This window comes from Lutra lutra, chromosome 14 (genome assembly GCF_902655055.1).
Source record: "Lutra lutra chromosome 14, mLutLut1.2, whole genome shotgun sequence".
Lineage (NCBI taxonomy): Eukaryota > Metazoa > Chordata > Mammalia > Carnivora > Mustelidae > Lutra > Lutra lutra.
In genome coordinates, this window is record NC_062291.1 from 23,009,689 (window position 1) to 23,030,439 (window position 20,751).

A 20,751-nucleotide genomic window follows, 5' to 3' on the forward strand; every position below is an offset into this window, starting at 1 on the left:
AAACACAAGGATACCTCATAATCTTTTCAAAGTTAGAAGAAGGGGTAGGCACCTGGGTGGCTTGGTCATTTGAGCGTCCGAATTCCGGTTTCAGCTCAGGTCATAATCTCAGGGTGCTGAGATGGAGCCCCACATCAGGCTCCCCACTCATCCGGAAGTCTGCTTGAGATTCTCTCCCCCCTCTGTCTGCCCCTCCCCGCGGTTTAGGCTCTCTCTCTCTCTAAAACGAATAAATAAATGTTTAAAAATAAATAAAAGTTAGAAGAAGGCCACAGGAAGAGAAAACTCTTGCAAACATCTTTAAGGGACAGAAGAAGGATGCTTCGGAGGGGAAACTGATTCTACGGATTCTCCGCCCGTGAATTATAGCAATTTCCCAGACAGTAGGGCAAAGACTTACATTACGAATTTAAATAAATAAAACTGTGCTAGATTTCCAGCTCCTACAAGGAATTTCATAGAACCTTGCAGCGGCACAAAGACACAGTGGTTACAGAGAGGGCCTCCAGGGGCGGGCTGCCAAATCCCAGCCCCCCCACCTACCAGCCGAAAGACCTGGCAAGTTACCTTCCCCATACCTAGGCGCTCGCAGTCTGGAAAGCTGGAACAATTGTGCCTGTGGTTTGGTTTCAAAAGCTAACTCAGTACACACTGCCACCATTAGTCACGATCTGCAGCATAGCTCCAGGGGTCCCCAATTCAACTGCCATCAGAACAGGAAGAAAACAAGCATGTGCAGCCACAGGCATGAGAAGCGGGAGGGGTGATGCCCAAGACCAACCAGCGCACCCGTCTCTACACTCTTGCAGGAGTCTTTCTTTTTTCTTTTTTTAATCAAGATTTTATTTATTAATTTATTTGACAGAGAGAGAGATCGCAAGTAGGCAGAAGAGCAGGTAGAGATAGAGGGGGAAGCAAGCTCCCCGCTGAGCGGACAGCCTGATGCAGGGCTCGATCCCAGGACCCTGAGACCATGACCTGAGCCGAAGGCAGAGGCTTAACCCACTGAGCCACCCAGGCACCCCCTGCAGGAGTCTTTCAAAACTCTGACGCAAAACCACCTGCTATGGGCCAAATGCAAGCCTAACATCCCTGATCTCTAAACAAGTCCTCCCAGTGAGCAGCGAAACCAGAGGCCCCAAAATGATGTGTGACTGTCGCCTGGTCCCACAAACAGTAAGAGGCCCCATTCCCTCTGTGCCATTTGAGGCTCAGAAGGAAAGGAGAAATGAAACAAGAAGGCTGGTCACATGTGGCCAAACAAAAGGGACACCTGAGGCATACAGTCAAAGATAGCTTCCAGAGAGGAAGAAATAAGGAAGTTGGTGGTAGATGGTCAGAAAAAGTGAAAGCAAACTGACAGCAGCTTGAGGAGCTGATGTCCTGAAAACCCAAAAAAGCCCCACTAAGGGGGCGCCTGAATGGCTGAGTCGTTGGACATCTTCCTTCGGCTCAGGTCATGACCCCAGGGTCCTGGGATCCAGCCCCGCATCAGGCTCCCTGCTCAGCGGGAGGCCTGCTTCTCCCTCTCCCACTGCTCATGCTTGTGTTTCCTCTCTCACCATCTCTCTCTCTGTCAAATAAATAAATAAAATCTTAGAAAAATAAAATAAGATCTTAAAAAAATAATGTCCTTTGGTTCACAAAGGTTTAAAAAAAAAAAAAGAGCCCCACTAAGGAAAGGACACTAGGTGGCTTCACGGGAGAGAGAAAAAGAAGATGGGCAAATCCATAATCACTGAACAAAGAGAAGAAAAGACATGGGCTCCCTCACACCAGAGAGGTAAGAGACTATGACCCATTTTTAGAGAAGACATGGTGTCTTCGGGTCAGGTAAACTGCCATAGGATCAAAGACTAGAAGAAGCAGAGCTGAGATTTTTAAGTCCTAGGGGCTTTAAGATGGCTAGATAAAATACAGGATGCCCTGTTAATTTGCATTTCAGATCATTTCTTAGTATACGTACGTTCCATGCAACATTTGGAACATACATGTACTGAAAAACTACTCGTTTATCTGGACTTTAAATATGGCTCCTCATCCTGCTTCTATTTGCTAACTCTGGCAACCCTATCTGGTTTCCAAATCTCTCTCCATTACACCAAGTTCACTCAAAGAATCCTGGGGTGGAAAAACAGTAAGGAGCTAATGAATAAAACTAAAAGGAGGGACAATTCACACAGATAGCCTAATGGAGAATGCTAATCTGCAACACATAAAATCCAGAGCATAAAAACAAAGGTGAGCAGTGGAACCCACAGGAATGTGAGAGCGGACGAAAGAGTACACTGTACTTATGGAAAGCAGCAAAGCCTAATGGTTTTCATTTGTGGGCTAACAAGCGAATTCCAATTGCCTTTTCACATCGCCCAACAGAGATTCCAATGACCCAGAGCTGCCAGGCTCTGGGCCAAGTTAAGAGCCAACCAAATAAGGGATTAAAGTCATTAGTGCTAATCTCCCTTACCTGAAAAAGAACGGGAAGGCATTCAAAGTAGTTTGGGAGGCAGACTGCAGAGAGACCAAAAGACTCAAATAGTTTTGGCTTACAGCCACACCTCCTCAGCGACAGAGCTAAGGGCTTTCCTGGGTTCAAGAAGGCTTACTTTACCTTATTTACAATGCCAGCTGAGCTCCTGAATTATACAAACTGTCCTCCTTGCCCCCTTCCATCATTCCAAAAACCTCCACACCAGGGCAATAAAAGCACATCCGTGCTCCGGTGAAAAGCGTGTTCCTTCGACCTTCCAAAGTCCTGAGGCGACCACTTCTACTGCTAGAGAGAGACCCAGAGGCAACAGAAAGAAAAGAGGTCACTAGAGGAGTCCCCTGCAAACAGAAGACTACTGGCCTCCCACAGACCTGTCCCTGGCTCACAAGCTGTGGCTGTCCTTCCACCAAGTGGCTACTGCAAACCTGCGAAGTCAGTCAGCTTCAAAGACATTCACATTTGGCTTCTGTTCTTTAGACCAGGAGTTCTTTAGATGAGAGTGGCACTCTCCTCTCAGCCATCCATCAAAGCCCACCCTCTGGAATCCATGCTCCTTGAGAAAGGGGTGAAAAGTCACGGGACTGAGAAGCAGGCTGACTGTCTACTGCCCCCAGTGCTAAAGACAGAAAACTGGGAAAATGCATGTTGGCCTTTTTTCCCTAGAAATAACGGAAAGAGCCTTAGAACCAACCTGCAAGAAAAACATGGATCTTTTAGAAATACGCATCTGCCTTCTGACACCACCGGAGAGGCTGGCTTAATCTTGGCTCACCAAACTCCAGGGTATGGGCCAAGGTCCCAGGCATCCCCCCACCAAGTGCCAGAGAACCGCAGGCCCTAAGAAGCCAGGACACAGAGCTCCCCAGGCTCAGGTCTCCAGAGCTCAGGGCCTGCTGTCTCAACTTCCTCCCGTCAGCTTTCCAGACATTATTTTGATACCATCATCTTACAGAAGTATCAAGAACAGTTTTGATTTTGAAATACATTTTGGAAAATATCAGAAAGTATTAGGGGGGCACTAATTATCTTAAATACCATTTTACACAGGAATAATAATACACAACCTACCAAAACACTCTGATGTGTATTGTCTCATTTTACCCTTAAAGACAACAGTGGGATGCAAGTGACACTGGTATTAGCCCTAAAAACTGTAGTTTTACCAGGTTAAGTCCACCAAGGTCCAACGGCTCTCAGTGCAATATAACTTACCTAGTAAAGCACCAAGAACCTCCACTAACTGGAACCCGCGTCCTGCAGGCCTGGTATCCTCTGGAGGGTCACACTCCTTTCACACAGTGAGCAAAAGGGTACAGGGGGTGGGGTGCCTCCGAGGGCACACACCAAAACAATTCCACAAATACGCATATGGTGGAAGACTGCCCCACAGTAAAAAAAAAAACAAAACAAAAAAAACAGCTCTGCACGCAACGACACACTGTTTCATATAAGTAAATGGATGAACTAGGGCAACAAATCAAAGCATCCAGTGCACAATGAATACACTCTGCATAAAACCACTTACATTAAGCTTAAAAGTAAGCAAAGCAAATCTACAGTGACAGAAGTCAGTACAAGGTGACTTTTTGGGGGCGCGGTGACCGGAACAGAGTACAGGGCAGCTTGGCAGAGGAAATGCTGATAATAGCATGTATCTTGAGCGGGTGAGGAATACACTGATGAATTCATCTGTAAGTTCATTCAGCATAAATGTGTGCATTCAAATTTTGTGCCCTTCATTGTAATCATATCCTACTCCCATCAGTTTACAAAAAGAAAACCTGGGCACTCCACAAAACAGATTCCACAAAGTCCACCGAGCATCTACTGAGCGTCATGAGCACTGACTGAGCGTCAAGGATGTGGAAAACTGCAAATGATCCTTCAAAGCCAGAGCTTTAATGCACCAGTCACCATATGAGGTACCCTCAGGTTGCCTGTGTTCAAACCCCGATCCCAGCAGTTACTGTGACCTTCCAGAGGTTGCTGACAGTCCCACACCTCATTGCTTCACCCAGGACACAGAGATGGCAGATGGTTGCTGCGAGTCCCTAACTCAAGTGTTTGGAACTGTACCAGCCACACAGTTAAGACCGTACCATGCAGCTATGGTTATCATGGAGTAAGGGAGATCGTCTCACAGGTGATGAGAGCCAAAGTACCTGCCTTCAAGTAGAAGGAAAAACACAAATGTCTGCACCGAGCAGCCAGAGCAGATGATGAAAACAGAAATGCTCCTATTTTTCCCCCATTCTCCTTCCCTCCCCACCTCTTCTGCAGTTAGCCCCTGGATGGAACCCAGGAACAGAGCCCACCAGGGTCCTGCTCTCCTCCCCAGGTTGCCTTCTGCTCCCATGTTCAGTTTTCAGAGTCAGGGGGGTGTGTCCCTCCTGACAACACCCCTGCCCCCATCTTCCTCTAGACGAACTGCCATTTATCCTTCAGGTTTTTGCTTAAAAATCACCTCCTGAGGGGCGCCTGGGTGGCTCAGTGGGTTAAAGCCTCTGCCTTCGGCTCAGGTCATGATCCCAGGGTCCTGGGATCAAGCCCCGCATCGGGCTCTCTGCTCAGCAGGGAGCCTGCTTCCCCCTCTCTCTCTGCCTGCCTCTCTGTCTACTTGTGATCTCTCTCTCTGTCAAATAAATAAAAAATAAAATCTTAAAAAAAAAAAAAATCACCTCCTGAGAGAGCTGAAGCCCTCCTTGCCTATGGTCCCCACTTCCAGATCGAGTCAGGGCCCCTCCCCAACTTCCCACATGCTGTCTCTTCCCAGTTGTTACATATGGAACACTGCCTATATACCGCAGGTGATCGATACATTAAAAAATAAAATAAAATCCACTATGACTGTGCTAGCCAGACTATTTTTAAGTAAAGGTTATAAATAAGTACAAAGAGATTGATTCCAGATTGGGACAGGGCGAAGGGAGGGAGAAGAGCGAGCCCAGATGGCTGTGCTGTAAGCAGAGGGGCAACCTCCTAGGGTGCTCTGGGCAGGGCACAGGGGTGAACTCGCTAAGGCCCACCACTGGAGTGTGACCAAGCCAAAAATGCGAGCAGGGGCTGCCCCCACCTCCATGAACAGGAAGCACCCTTCCATCACTGCTTCTTTTCCAAGGGAGTCTGCTATGCTGGAAACACTCCCTTAGTCCTGGCATCCTGGGAATGTGCTGGAGTAATGGGGTAGCCCAGACCAGTCTCACTGAAGAAACAACTAGGAGGAAAATGCCCACGACAAAATAAAGATAAAACTTATCATAAGCTGATTTATAGCCAACCCTCCCATGGGCTGTACAGCCTGGCATTAGCCTCTGAGGCCAGGCCTGCGTTCAAATCCCTGCTCCACCTGGCTGACCTGGACGGGCTGCCAAATAACAGAACCTCTCTGAGCCTAACCACGCCCGACAGCAGCCTTGATCCCACAGAAGGGCAGCGAGGGTTCCAGAAGCAGCTCTAAGCAAAGCCTTCTCCACAGTAAGCACTTCATGAACATGAGCAGTCACCACAGCAACACAACAGGATTTGGAAACACAGCAATGCTGGTAAATAAGAATTGTTATTCATTTCTTCAACCTTTGTTCGAACTTTCTTAAATTACGGTTTATTTGAAATGCTACCAAGGAAATTAAATGCTTACAACACATTTCATTTAAAAAAAAAAAAGGGAGGGGAGCCTGGGTGGCTCAGTCGGTCAAGCATCTGCCTTTGGCTCAGGCCGTGATCCCAGGGTCCCGGGATGGGGCTCCCGGCTCTGCCAGAAGTCTGCTGCTCTCTCTGCCCTGCTCCTGCTGTTTCTCTCGCTCTCAAGTAAATAAATAAAATCTTTAAAAAAAAAAAAAAGAGGGGCACCTGGCTGCAGTCAGTGGAGGGCGGAGCATGTGACTTCTGATGTCAGGGCTGTGGGTTTGAGTTGCACAATAGATGCAGAGATTACTAAAAAATAAAATCTTTTATTATGCTAAGTGAAATAAGTCAATCAGAAAAAGACAATTATATGATTTCACTCATATGAGGAATTTAAGAAACAAAACAATCATAGAGGAAGGGAAGGAAAAATAAAGTAAGAGGAAATCAGAGAGGGAGACAAACCATAAGACACTCTGAACTCTAGGAAACAAACTGAGGGCTGCTGGAGGGAAGGCGGGTGAATGAGGTAACTGGGTGATGGACATTAAGGAGGGCACATGATGTAAAGAGCACTGGTTGTTATATGGAACTAATGAGTCACTAAACACTACATCTGAAACTAACAATACACTATGTTAATTTAATTTAAATAAAGTTTTAAAAATTAAAAATAAGACCTTTAAAAATTATTTTTTAAAAATAAAGAATAAGAAATTTTTTTTAAAGAAGCCATTATTTATGAGGTGTCAGGACAAAGTCCTTTCCTTTCCTAGAGGACAAATCTTCGAAGCAAATTATTCCTTCCCAAGGTCCTCCACCGTTGGGTGCTTACTCTAAGTACAAAAGGACCAAAGCATTGAGCCCAAGTATGGGCTCAGTCTATTATCTATGTTTGCTGAAGGACAGAAAAGAACCAGATGTGGGAGAGACAACAAGTAACAGCGACTGAAAATGGAGCAAGATATCAACCTCATTTTAATTAAAACGTTTTTAGGTCCAAAGGTGCCTGGGTGGCTCAGTGGGTTAAGCATCTGCATTCCACTCAGGGCATGATCTCAGGGTCCTGGGATGGAGCCCTACATCGGGCTCCCTGCTCAGTGGGGAGCCTGCTTCTCCCTCTCCCTCTGCCTGCCACTCCCCCTGCCTGTGCGCTGACAAATAAATAAAATCTTTAAAAATAAAAAATAAAATTAAATGTTTTTAGGTGCAGGGGCGACTGGGTGGCTCAATCGGTTGAGTGGCCAACTCTTGGGTTTCCACAGCTCAAGTCGTAACCTCAGGGTTGGGGATAGAGCCTCTCCTCTGGTTCCTTCTCACTCAGTGGGCAGTCTGCTTCAGGAGTCTCTCCCTCTGCAACCCGCCCCCCTTACTTGTGCTATCTAAAATAAATAAATCTTTCAAAAAATAAATATTTTTAGGACCAAATTCATAACTTCAACATGAGGACCACAAACAAACAAAAACCAGCTAGCTGCTTTTGGGGATCAGTGCACACTTTTTCCTTTAAAAAAAAGAAGGTTTTTAAGTCGCTCAGAATAGAGGTTATCAGGGGCTAGAGGTAAGGGAAAGTGGAGTTTTTGTTTAATAACTGTCCAGAGACAGTTTCTGTCTAGGATAATAAAGTTCTGGAGATGGGTGAGGCCATGACTACAAAACACTGTGAATGTACTTAATGCCTCTGAACTGTACCCTTAAAAATGGTTAAATTGGTAACTTAATGTTATATATTTCACCATAATTTTTGTTTTTTAAATCACACAAAAGTCACTGGCCCTCTTTACTGGGTATGTATTTCTCAATAATAAGGCTACAGGGGCACCTGGCTGGCTTAGGCAGTTGGGCATCTGACTTTGGTTTAGGTCAAAATGTCAGGGCTCCTGGGCTTGAGCCCCACTTGGGTGGGGGGGCCCACTCAGCAAGGAGTCTGCTTCTCCCTCTCCACCCCCACCCCACTCATGCTTGCGCTCCCTCTCATATAAATAAATAAAATCTTAAAAAAGAAAAAAAGGCTACATGCATTCAAGGTGCAAAATGATGTGAAATAATTAATATACTTAACAAAGGAAATGACACCTTAGCAGTTAATGATCTGTACCTGATTAAGTCCAAGCCCCTACTTAATGGTATATATATTTAAACTGAACTCTTTCGTTAACAAAGATGTTAAAATCATCTAACCAATTTTTTCCCCCTCAAATTTTAGTGTTTCTATAATCAGGAGCTACTAAATGAAGCAGAGACACAATGTTTTGACTCTCAGCAAATGTCTTTGTTTAGATAAATTAAGGCCTGTCTAGTGAAGACCAAAAAAAAAAAAAAAGTCCTCAATAGAATAAAAGTTATTATTTGAGTTGGTATATTAGGATAACAGGAAAGAAAAATCACCACTTACACACAAATAATGTCAGAAGTCGAGAAGCTCTTTCTTTAATTAAACACCAAATAAATTATTTTTCTCAAGACTATTTTAGCCTTTCTAACTCCATCTCAAAAACGCTGTTAGCACAGAGAAGACTTCTGGCTTAGAAGAGCAACGCATAGCTGTGTTTAATCTAGCGCAGGTACTAGATTTCTAAGAATTTCCTTTAGCTCAGGCACACTCCATGTTTTCATTCTTTCACTTTCCTCTTTCCTTCTATGGAAAACTTTTTTGAATCATGACCAACGTCTGGCTGAATATCCCAGCTCCATTTCTCAGTACCAAGTGGCCTTATTTGATCCCAAGTGCCCTGAGATGCCCTGGAGGGTATTAAGTAGATCACTCTGGACACACACCTGGCACCCACAGGAGGCTGGTTTGATCTGAACAGATGCCTGGAAGATTATCCCGTCAATCAACACTGCTTTTTTAAAAAACTGGAATTTGGAATTGCACATAAACTAGTATCTCTAATTAACTTTAACGTAGGAAGTCTTTACTTTCACATAGCTCTGGATTAAAAAGACTTAGGAAATTCGATCTGTCCAACAATATTCCCTGAAAGGAACGTGGGTCGGCCTCAGGGCGTAACAGGATAGAGGCAAAACCACCTAGATAATTTCGATCTACCGGTAGATGCAAATTATGAAATTAAAACATCAATGACATTTCTTTTCAATCATCACCACATAAAAAAGAAAATTAAAAACAAACGAAAGCCTCCCGGTGCCACCTTGACACAGACAAATTGAATAACAGCTCTCCCCATCTCTCTGCCTTACAAAATAAACTATGGGCTAATTAAACTGTGAGTGAATATGACACATCGTTTCTCTTCAAGGTACTCAACAAAACAGAGAGGGTAACACAGCCCTCCCAGGAACCCAGACAAGAGTCTGAACTTCCCTTCTTGCTCCCCCCCTCCCCCGATTCCTGCACCTCCCAAGTCTTCGGACTGCGAAGTGCTGGAGAGGGAAGGAGGACCATTCCCTCTGCTCTTAATTCTCTACAGCGCCAAGCCAGAGCCAAGCTGGACGAAAGTCAAGTGCGCCCCTTGGCTGGCTGCTAGAGAGGCCCTTCCATTCCTTCTGGATATTTCAGAGTCCTGGCACACAGCAGGCCGTTCATAAGTACCTGTAGCTGTACTGAGGAGGCAAAGGGGTGAAGAAATCACAGACTATTTCCCATCATTAAGTAAGTATTATAAAACCGGGTTGCCCGGGTGGCTCAGTTGGTTAAGCATCTGCCTTCAGCTCAGGTCATGATCCTGGGGTCCTGGCGTTGAGCCCCATGCTGGGCTCCCTGCTCAGCAGGGAGTCTGCTTCTCCCTTGCCCCCCCCCCACTTTGTGCTAACAAGAGAATATGTTTTTTAAAAACTTTATAATGAATTTTAATCACTAAACTGCACCCCATACATCAGATCTAGAAACCAATAGTAAGTAAGGGGGTGAGTTATTTCTAAATAACCATGAATCAAACTATTAACCCTTTTACGCATTCTTCTCCATAAAAAAGAACACTTCCACAAAGCGAGATTTATAATTTACTAGAATGAGCACTGGAATAAAATTCCTAGCTGTAAACTTGACAGCCAAAAAAGGTAAGGAAATTTGACAGTTTTGGGGAAGAATGAAGAGTCTGCAAGTTAACACCCCTCCAAGATCCTGACAATTAGAAACATTTTCCCAAGCATTAGTTTCCCTGTCAAGAAAGCTTCAACCACCACCAAGCAAGAACACCCTGAACCTATGAACACTTAATTCACCACCTTTGACAATAATTCAATTTATCTAACAGCAGCAGCATTGTGGTTGAAAACAAAAAACTCCTACCCACTGAGGGAAGAGGTATGGGAAAAAAAGAGGAAGAGAACTGTTACTCCTTGTTCGGCCTGGCTGGGGTTTAAAAGCTCAGATTAGCATTTCTAGGTGTAAATGCAATTATCTCTGCAAGGAAGGATTTAAGAAAAAAAGAATGCAAGTACACTGTGTGGGACACTATTATCAACCCCCTGGAACTCCACTCTGTAAGCCACACGTGGTCATCCACAAGGATTCAGCAAGTCTCCCAATCCTGTCTACAGATACTTCCCCAACTGGAGCTTCGGGTTACTGGTACCTGCATAGATGCGTTACAGCCCAAAGCTGCTTCCCAGAGGAAGCTGTGGGGCATTTTACCATTAACAAGTTACGAGAAACCCTAGAGTGATAGATCGATCACCATCACCAAAAGTGAAGGGGTGAATCTGAACACTTCCAACTGAGCCACTTTTCCCCCCTAAAAGCCTGGCTCAAAAATCCTTGGAAAGGTGAACCTAAAGACACTTTGTCCCCCTTTCAGAGGTGAAATGTATCACGAACATGTAGATGTATGCTACAAGGTAGCCTACAACATCACCCATGGTTAGAGGGCAAGGGCTTGGGAGGCCCCTTGATTGTAGTAGTCTCCCAAAGTATACAGTGTATCCATTCATCCATCTGCTCTGTTTAACCAACCAGGGCAAAGACAGTGTCTCATGACACAGGCAGGAGAGTGGCCCTATTAGAGCACAGTCAGGAGACAGTATGGGCACCCTCACCCAATTAAAAACAAGAACAAAAACCTCCACCACCCAATGCCTCCAGAGTCAAGCCAACATACCCTTGAGTATCTACCACATGCCCCGCACTGAGGAATGGGAGTGAACAAAGCAAATTCTGCCCCCCAAAAGGAATTTACACATCTGCTGGGGGAGACCTATGTGATGGGGATGTAGAAGGAGCAACAGATGGGTCCTGTGGGACCACAAGAATGGGCACATAATCCACTGTGTGCCTGGCAAAGAGGCAATGCCATGCACACTGGGGTGGGGGGTGGAAAATCTAGTCTACTTGCATTTATGAGGTAGAAGGGAAGGGAGGAGGAAGGAATAAGAGTAAGAGTGGGAAGTACATCCTAGAGGAGTCAGAGAAATCTATTAAAATTCCAAGACACCAGCAGTTCAACCAAGTGAGGGATATGAACATGACGGGTACCTCTGGGAAGCACACAAGGGCCAGACCAAGCAGAGCCTGGGAAACAACCAGAAAGTCTACCTGGATTCAGAGGGTAATGGGGGGCCATGAAAAGTTTTTAAATAAGCAATAACTCGGGGCGCCTGGGTGGCTCAGTGGGTTAAGCCTCTGCCTTCAGCTCAGGTCGTGATCCCAGGGTCCTGGGATGGAGCCCCACATCAGGCTCTCTGCTCAGCAGGAAGCCTGCTTCCCCCTCTCTCTCTGCCTGCCTCTCTGCCTACCTGTGATCTCTGTCTGTCAAATAAATAAATAAAATATTTAAAAATAAATAAATAAATAAATAAAATAAGCAATAACTCTTTCAGGTTTTTGCTATAGGCCAGTCTTTCTGGTCTTGAACTAGAGTCATCACAAACCAGGTCCTGGTGATTCTCTGAACTATTCCTCATCCCCAGCAAAACAAATAAGGAAAACACAGCAAAAGACTAACATAATCTCCTCCAATGTTTTGTGTTTCTTTAATCAAATACAAATACAGTATATGAAATACATTGAAGGGAACTATGAACATGAAGGACTTTTAACTGCAGAAGAAATCTAACAATACAGCCTTTTTAAGAAGCCTGAACTTGTGTACAATTAGGTCATACATTTCTCAAAGTTGCATCTCAAGTTGGGTGTTTCCATTAAGAATCTAAGGGGAAAAAAAAATTTTTAACAGGGGAAAAAAAAAAAGACACACTACACCTCTTTACAAGGGCAATGTTAATCCGACAGCATCAGAGTCTGCCAAAATGAAGTCTTAAAAATGGAAAATAGTGTATGAGGCTTCCAGAGTAAATAATCCCATATCCACAACATTTACTATATGGTGGCTTTTACTGGTTAATGAGATCATTACACTGTTGATCTTTAAAATAGCCAGGTTTTCTAATTGTGCCATACCAACCTGTTTTTCTACCATAACCTCAAAATGCATTTTTATTTCTGTAACCCTAAACTTCTATAATAAAGTACTAATTTTATAGTTAGAGAAAGATCTTTCAATACTAGTGACTTATTTCAGGCCTTGATTTTCAAGCCAGACACATGCTGAAGGTCTGAACAGGTCTCAGAAAAGCCCACACCTTAGAGAACTAGCCACGCCAGGTGTGAAGCTCTGCTTATATTCTGAGAAGCCCAGCAACTAACCAGTCTAGAACTGTGAAGCCATCCAGTGACTGCCCACTAACGCACTTCCTCATCTGCTTGGACACCACCACCCATGGACCCCTCTCATGACAATGAATCAGATCACCTCGAATTATATTTTTCACCCACAATACAAGCTGATGGATCTAGCCTAACATCTAAAAGCTACTCAACAGTTACTGAGCATTTGTTTTTTGTTTATTTTCTCCACTCCAAAGAAGAAATTATGATCTATAATCAACAACCTGGTTCCACTACTGATTTACCGGAAGAAACTGGATAACCACTCAAAACATTCCATCTCACCCCTAAGCCCCAGGGCCAAGCTTGTAACTCCCAGATGCTTCAGGCGCTTGGACACATGAAGGGCCTCATACAGAGGATTCTTCTCTGCACATAATGCTTACCTCTATCATATATGTGCTGGGAACACACAGACCCATAAAACCAGCCCTTTATTAAATGGAAAGCTTGATCCAAACAAGTACTTATATACCAAAAGAGACAGACAGAAATTACCACGGTTAAGAGTTCTACTAGCCTTTGGACTGTTTTTAAAAGAGGGCGCATGGGAGGTGGAGGGGGGTGTCAGTCAGTTGAGTGGCCAACTCTTGGTTTCAGCTTGATCACAATTTCGGGGTCCTGGGATAGAGCCCTGTACTGGGCTCCACACTCAGTGGGGAGTCTACTTAAGGATATTCTTTTGGGGGGCGGGGGGGAACTGGGTGGCTCAGTCATTAAGCATCTGCCTTCAGCTCAGCTCATGATCCCAGGGTCCTGGGATCCTGCATAGGAACAGACAGGGCTCCCTGATGCGCGGGAAGCCTGCTTCTCTCTCTCCCACTCCCCTGCTTGTGTTCCCTGTCCAGATGTGTCTCTGTCAAATAAATAAATGAAATCTTTAAAAAGAAAAAGATATTCTCTCTCCACTACTCCCCCCACTTACACACACACTCTCTAAAATAAATAAATCTTTAAAAAAAAAAGAGGGCTCAACACTGAGGTATCACTACACATTTGTCAGAATGAGCAAAATCTAAAAGACTGACAACGCCAAATGCTGGCAAGGATGTGGAGCAACAGGAACTCTCATTCTCTGCCAGCAGGAATGCAAAACCGTACGGCTACTTTGGAAAGGAAATTTGGCAGTGTTTTAACAAAATCAAAAATACTCTTACCATAAAATCCAGTAACTTCTCTCCTTGGTATTTACCCAAAGGAGCAGAAATCTTTTGTCCACACAAAACCCTGCACACAGATGTTTGTTGCAGCTCTAGTCAAAAATGCCAAAAGTTGGAAGCAACCCAGTCCTTCAGTAGGTTAATGGATAACTATGAAGACAGTAAAAAAGATCAGCGGTTGCCAGGTTAGTGAGGGATAAAAAGGCAGAGGATAGAGGATTTTTAAGGCACTTGGTCTACTCTGTGTGATGCTATAATGGTAAATCCACAGAATGTACAAACAGCAAGAGTGAACCCTAATGTAAACTATGGACTTTGGTGATGATGATGATGTGTCAAAGTTGGTTCATCAGTTGTAACAAATGTCCACTCTGGAGGGGAATGTTGATAATGGGGGAGGGGAAGCAGGACAAGGAGTTTAAGAGAAATCTCTGCAACTTCCCTTCAATTTTGCTGCAAACCTAAAACTGCTCTGAAAAATAAACTGTTTAAAGAGAGAGACAGATTAAGAGGGTACCTCTCCTCCAGGGTGTGGCTAATGAGCAATGTATCTTTCTGAACATGTTCAGGGGAGAGGAAAGACATCCATAATTATCTTTAGTGCCCAAGAACATGAAAGTTAACATTATAGGTAGAGGAAATAATAAAAGGCAGGAAGGCGAGTAATAGGATTATGGTGCCATTTTCCCTTCAGATTAACTAAAATAGTGAAAAATCGAGCGAGGCCTTTATTTAATTGAATACAAGCCTTTCTAGGCAGCTACTAACAAGGGTTACATTTAAGTTAGAGTTGTTACAGGTTGTGCAGCTTAACCACAACAATAAATTACGATACGGTATTGTTCAATGGACCCCTTACACCCACAGACCCATTTCATGTAATCACACACATTTCTCGACCCAAATTACATACCTAAGAGGTCAAAACCACTTCAACACAATCTGGGTCCCAGACCAGTTACCGAAACTCTCAAAAGCTTAAAGGGATCTCTTCTCTGCGTTTGCTTTAATAACACCTGCCAAGTCCTAAGGAACCAGGTAAACCACAGGCATTTTTATTTGTCTCCCTGAATCTATGAATCAGAGATTAAAGAAGAACTGAGCGGCTTTTCGTACTTGTAGGCTGTCATCCACAACAATTTTAAAACTCTACTCAGTAAGGCCACAGAACATTTCACAAAGTGGATTTGGTTGGACGTCAGTTTTAGCTGAGGGTAAATGCTTAGAAATAAAGCCACCACCTCACACACTCTTCAAACCAAAGGTTCAGAAGGTCTCTATCTTATACACCAGGAATGAACATGTTTGTCCGTGCAAAGCCAACATGTTTGTGTACAATTTACAGACCTACTTATAATATGGTCAAGTGTCAAACAGATACCCTTTTATAGTACCTCCACCCCCTAATCCTCTCCCAAACAAACAAAAACAGCCTGAATTGCTCACTGTATACAAGAAGCTAGGGATTCCGTTTCATAGAGTTTTACTACTTTCTGACATTCACGTTCTCCAAGAGACTAACCCTCTCATTTACTAACTTGAACCTTAAATAAACTGCTTCCACCAACTTCCCCCTCTTCTCAAGCCCCCACTCAGAAGAGACATCTCTCTCGTCCAAGAAAGCTCCAGAGGAGGCTTGGAAGTGGCTGCCTCTGCAAATTCCTCCCTCTTCCTACCGAAAGGGCACGTCAAGAACTTGACAGTCTGGAAACACATGAATGTTGCTCCAATTCCATTCACCAGGACTGGATTTGAGCATGCAAAGTGTCTTTCTACAATCGATTTCTATTTAGGCTGCCAATTACACTGAAACTTTGGTGGAAATCTGCTTCCTAAGCAAATTCAGAATGCCATCCAGGTCCCACGTATAAGCTAGCACTGGGGGAGCATACACACCCACACACACATACCCACTCACTCCTCCGCTGAAGACTTTTGCTGGCACAGGGGCATCCTAAACTTGCCCCATTTCATTCCCAGACTGTCATCTTTGATCCACTCCCAGATTCATGCCTTTTTCTCCATCTGAAGATTCAGGCTAATCAGCTATTGTGCAGCAACTATGGTAATTTATCCCCTTGATTTCTTGACATTTTCCTCTCTGCTCCTGGCTGGGAAACTGTTTTGATCTGAATAGAGTTGTCTGTATGGGGATTCTGCATGTTAATGATGTGGCTAGCTGGCAGGGATATTAGGTGAGAGCACACGGTGTACTTTTGCCAGTTATGTTTCGCCTCATCACGGCTATAGTGGCCTTTCTAACCGCCTGCTACAGCAGCAAGGAGAAGACAACACCTAATCTTACCCTCTTCGGGGGAGCCTCGGGGGCTAGGTGGAAACAGAACAGACAGCCTGTTCTTTCATCAAGAATCTGGACTCAGACAAAATACCCCCAGGCACTCCACCACCAATGAAGCAAACACACGTACATCTTGCTTCGCAAGGGAAAAGGAGTCGGTCAATACCATGGTTTGAGCCCGTCCAAGCTTCATACCCTTCACTCTATCCAGTATAGTACAAGATGCTGCATTCGCCCGGCTGTATAATGCCGCTGCCACCCCTCACCCCAACCCCTACCAAGGAAAGGACTTCCAACGGAGGTGGGAGCCTCAGCTCCGGTACCCGCCCTTCCCTCTCAATCCTGGCCAGAAAACTCCACTTCCCGGATTCCCAGCCACTCTCTCCCGCCCCCTCTCCGGGCGATCAAGCTAGCGCCTTCCAGATGCCAGCGAAGTGCCGAGCCCAACTACGCACCCCCCAGCACCCCCAGTCAGGCCCCTGGAACTGACTCCGGGTTCCTCCCTCTCCCACAGCCTAGGGAGCCCCAGATTCTGGACTCACCCCTTAGGCTTGCTAGGACTGAAAGAAGTCCCACCCCGCCCCCCAGCCACGCCACCAGCCTCCAGCACTTCCCGGGAGGGGCCTCCTCCCCAGAGGCGAAACGGGAACGTGGGTGGTTGTCCAGCAGCGATCTCCCACACCCCACGAGGAGTCTGACCCCCCAGGGGAGGCCAGACTTGCGTGGCCTCGGAGGGACACCTCCCTCCCCCACACCCCCCGGGGGCCAGCAGTTCTTGGCAGAGAGTGTGCTTGCTGCGGGCTCTCGGGAGCCTCGGGGAGTTCGGGGGCTGCCGGGTCCAGGTGCAGCCTCTCCCGGAGGCGGGCGGAGGTCGGCGCCGCGGCGCGCCCCCGGGGGGCACTCACGATGGTCACGCTGGCTTTGCGCAGGTCGCGGTTCTCCTCCTGCAGTGCCTTGCACTTGAGTTTGTAGGTCTCCAGCTCGATCTTCAGCACCTTGTTCTCCTGCTGCAGCGAGGCCAGGCGGTTGGTGAGCTCCTCCAGGCGGAACGGCGAGATGACAATGCCCCCCGACTTCCCACCGCCACCGCCTCCTCCGCCGCTGCCGCCACCGCCGCCACCCGAGGTCGACGAGCAGGACGACTGCATGGCGGCCGAGCTGCTGCTGTTGCCCCCCGCCCCGTCCGTGTCGCTCTCGCTGGCGCTGTCCGCCATGGCCGCGGCGGGCTGGGGAAAGGAGGAGGAGGAGGAGCAGGGAGGCGGCGGCGGCGAAGGCTGGGCTGCGAATGAGTGGGCGCCGGGCGAGCACAGGGGAGCGCCGAGCTGGGCGCCTGGCAGCAGGGCGCAGACTCCGAGCGGCGGCGAGAGAAAGAGAGGGAGCTTCCCGCTGCCAAGGGACCTCCTCTGCCAGAGAACAGAGACCCCGCCCGGGCTCGGGCAGTACTGCACTGGGGCTCGCTCCAGCCGGGCCTGGCGCGCACGCTAGGCCGCCCTACAAAGCTGGCCGAGAGCTCCAGGACCCGCCCGCCGCCGCCGCGACCCGCCTCCCGGCGCCGGCCCCTGGTCCTAAGACGCGCCGGCCCTGCCGGTGCTGCAACGCCGGGCCAGCCCCCGAACCAGCTGCGCGCCCGCCGCACGTGTTCCGAGGGAGGGCCTTCTTGCCCCCAGACCTAAGCCCCCCGCCGCCCAGCCTCTTCCGGGCTCGCGCGGACTCCCGGGAAAAGAAAACCGAGTGCCCCGCTAGCCTCGCAGGTGCTGGGGACACGTGGAAAGGTCACGCCGGCTCCCGCATCCAGCCCTGGACGAGTCGGGGCCCCATCTTCCGCCGACTGCGTGTGCTCCTGTCTCCCTCTGTCTGTTTCAAACATAGACGCAGCCCTTTCAGTTTTATCTTCTCGGTGAGCTTCACGGGGAAGCCTAGGATAGCTCTAAGAGAACAGAAAGTTCCCCCGCCAGGAGCCCAGAGGGGGAAAACAACAACGGCGGCCACAGGTTAACCTTGCTAAGAAAGAATTTACTGAAGAGACACGCGCTCTCTTTACTCCTCCTCCTAATAATCTCATAAACCTTACTGCGCTCAATTGTTCAAACAAGGTGCAACTTATTTTTTTCTTTTCCTCTTTGCATCTTGAGAACAGTGCCAGGACGTGTCACGCAATAGGACGGAGATACTAACACTTGTCTAATCCACGAAGAAAAAAAGAAACACTTTCTATGGATTAAAGCCCAACTCTTTAAGTGCCAGTTTTCCGAAGACATAGCATTTGCTATACAAATAATGATCAAGTGGGAATACGGCGTAACCATCAAAACTTTTACTAGGTTAGGGGCGCCTGGGTGGCTCAGTGGGTTAAGCCGCTGCCTTCGGCTCAGGTAATGATCCCAGGTCCTAGGTTCGAGCCCCGCATCGGGCTTTCTGCTCAGCGGGGAGCCTGCTTCCTCCTCTCTCTCTGCCTGCCTCTCTGCCTACTTGTGATTTCTCTCTGTCAAATAAATAAATAAAAATCTTTAAAAAAATAAAGTGGCTAAGCATGGGGCTTAGATACTTATTTAAAAAAAAAACTTTTACTAGGTTAAAAATAAAACATTAATTAGTCTAATGTGATCTAATTCAGGGTTCTAGTTTTGAAGTATAAAAAATTTGAAATCTAAACTTTGATTCCCCCTCTTCCCTCCCAAAGAAAGTCTTGCAGGAAATCCGCCCAGCAGGTGAGATGATTCTAAACATCTTTAAACTATTGACACAAAACAGCTTTCACTTATGTATAAAAATTAGAAAGTGAAACTGACCAGACTAGTTATTATCTGAGCTTAGTCAAGGAAAGAACAAACACTTGGAAGCAGAAAATAGAAAAAAAAAAGTGAAAATTTTCTATTGCTTTGAACTTTTGGAAACCATTATAATGTGTCAGGAAGAATAAAGAGGGGGACTTAATGATTTTTTATTCTTGCTCCTCCCCTTATCTTTAAACCTAAACTTGATCTAATGATTAAACTGTCATTCAGTGGCTAATGGAAACTGGTACCTCGGAACAAACTACAACTCCAAGTGTTCCAAATGACATCATCTCTTACCAAGATGGCTGCTTCTAGCAGACAGCTGAGAAATGCCAACTGCAATTAACCCCCAAATTTCTCCTAGTTATTTTTTGGTGCTAAAGGACTTCTGAACTTAATCACGGTTGCTGTGGCAGGAGACAACAACAACAAAAGAACGGGTTTGGCTCTTCAGAAGCATATATCCAGTGTAAATTGTTAGAAGTGATCCAGTGTAATTTTCCCTGAAACTTACTTCTCTTTCTTTTCCTGACTTTTCTTTTTGGGATCTGGTACCTGAGACAAGCAGCTCGTTAAAGTAGAAACGGCTTCTGGGAAACTCACTTGCTGGGTGAAATGGGGAGAGTAAACCTAGCAAGGAGCGGCAGCCCCGGGAGAAACTCAGATTTAACTGCATTCTTTCCACTTTATTCAGCTCCGTGATAGAATCTTCGAGCCGGTCTGACTTCCATACTTCACAAGTTTCTATTGTTCCCTACCCTACAGTATCTTAAAGCTTCCACTTTTAGAGCTTATTGCAACGGAAACATTCCTTCCAGGCAGAGCAACGGGCAAGTTGGCTCTCTCTTCGCTCTATCACCAACTACCTCAGAAAGACTGACTCCTTCAAGTCAGCACGGGGGTGGGGTTTAAAGCGTCTGACTTTCTTAAAGGGCCCATGTTATAGGAAGCTTAAACATGTATTAGTCTTGAATAGAATCTGGAGGAAAACTGCATTTTGACATGGTATTTGTAGGCAGTAATTGTGTTTAGAAGACTTTGGAGGAAAAGCCATCTTCTAAAGCTTCCCTGCTGATACAGATGGGAATAAACCGGGGAATATTTTTTTCACTGTGGTTTTTATTGTTATTGCAAAGCAGAAGCGTGTCTAATTTTCTACTTCTTGTAAAAGTGATTCCCCTTATAAACAGACCATTTATCACAACATTGGTTCAGTAATAACATTGCAATGGAAACACTAGTTACAAAACCAATAATATCATTATAAAACTCCTTCTCAGCTTTCTAGGGGAAATGAATCAGGATAGGTGGCAGTGTGTGCTGCCTGGAGGAAGAAGACGTATTTAGATAATCACTTCCATGGGAGAAATAATGAAATTTACCTTTGCCCTAAAGTCGAGCTGCAAAATATAACGACAAAGGAAAAGAATATCTTATAATCTAATTACAAGGCACAACATCACAATCTTTCTTTGTCTAATGCCCTTTGTGCAGCTGATTTACTCTATGGCCTTGAACCTTCCAATTGGAAAATTAAAATAATGCCATAAATCATAGGGAAGTTTTGTTTATTTTTTATGGCTATATATATATTGCTGTACATGCCTAGTTACATTAATGCCACATACTAGTGATTTCATTCAAACTCGGAATGGGTTCTCTGGGTGGTGGCAAGACCCGTTGTTGCAGTTTTTTTTTTTTTTTAAAGATTTATTTATTTATTTGACAGACAGAGATCACAAGTAGCCAGAGAGGCAGGCAGAGAGAGAGGG

The 20,751-nt window shown here is 45.8% G+C and overlaps 1 protein-coding gene across 1 annotated transcript in view; it reads right to left on the minus strand.

Moving 5' to 3' along the window:
- CCDC6 (coiled-coil domain containing 6) overlaps nucleotides 1-17,416 on the minus strand; it is a 105,584-nt gene extending 88,168 nt beyond the window's left edge. The window contains exon 1 of the mRNA XM_047701566.1: nucleotides 17,108-17,416. Coding sequence (XP_047557522.1) covers nucleotides 17,108-17,416 — 309 coding nt within the window. The remainder of the gene's footprint in view (nucleotides 1-17,107) is intronic.
- Nucleotides 17,417-20,751: the final 3,335 nt, after the last annotated feature.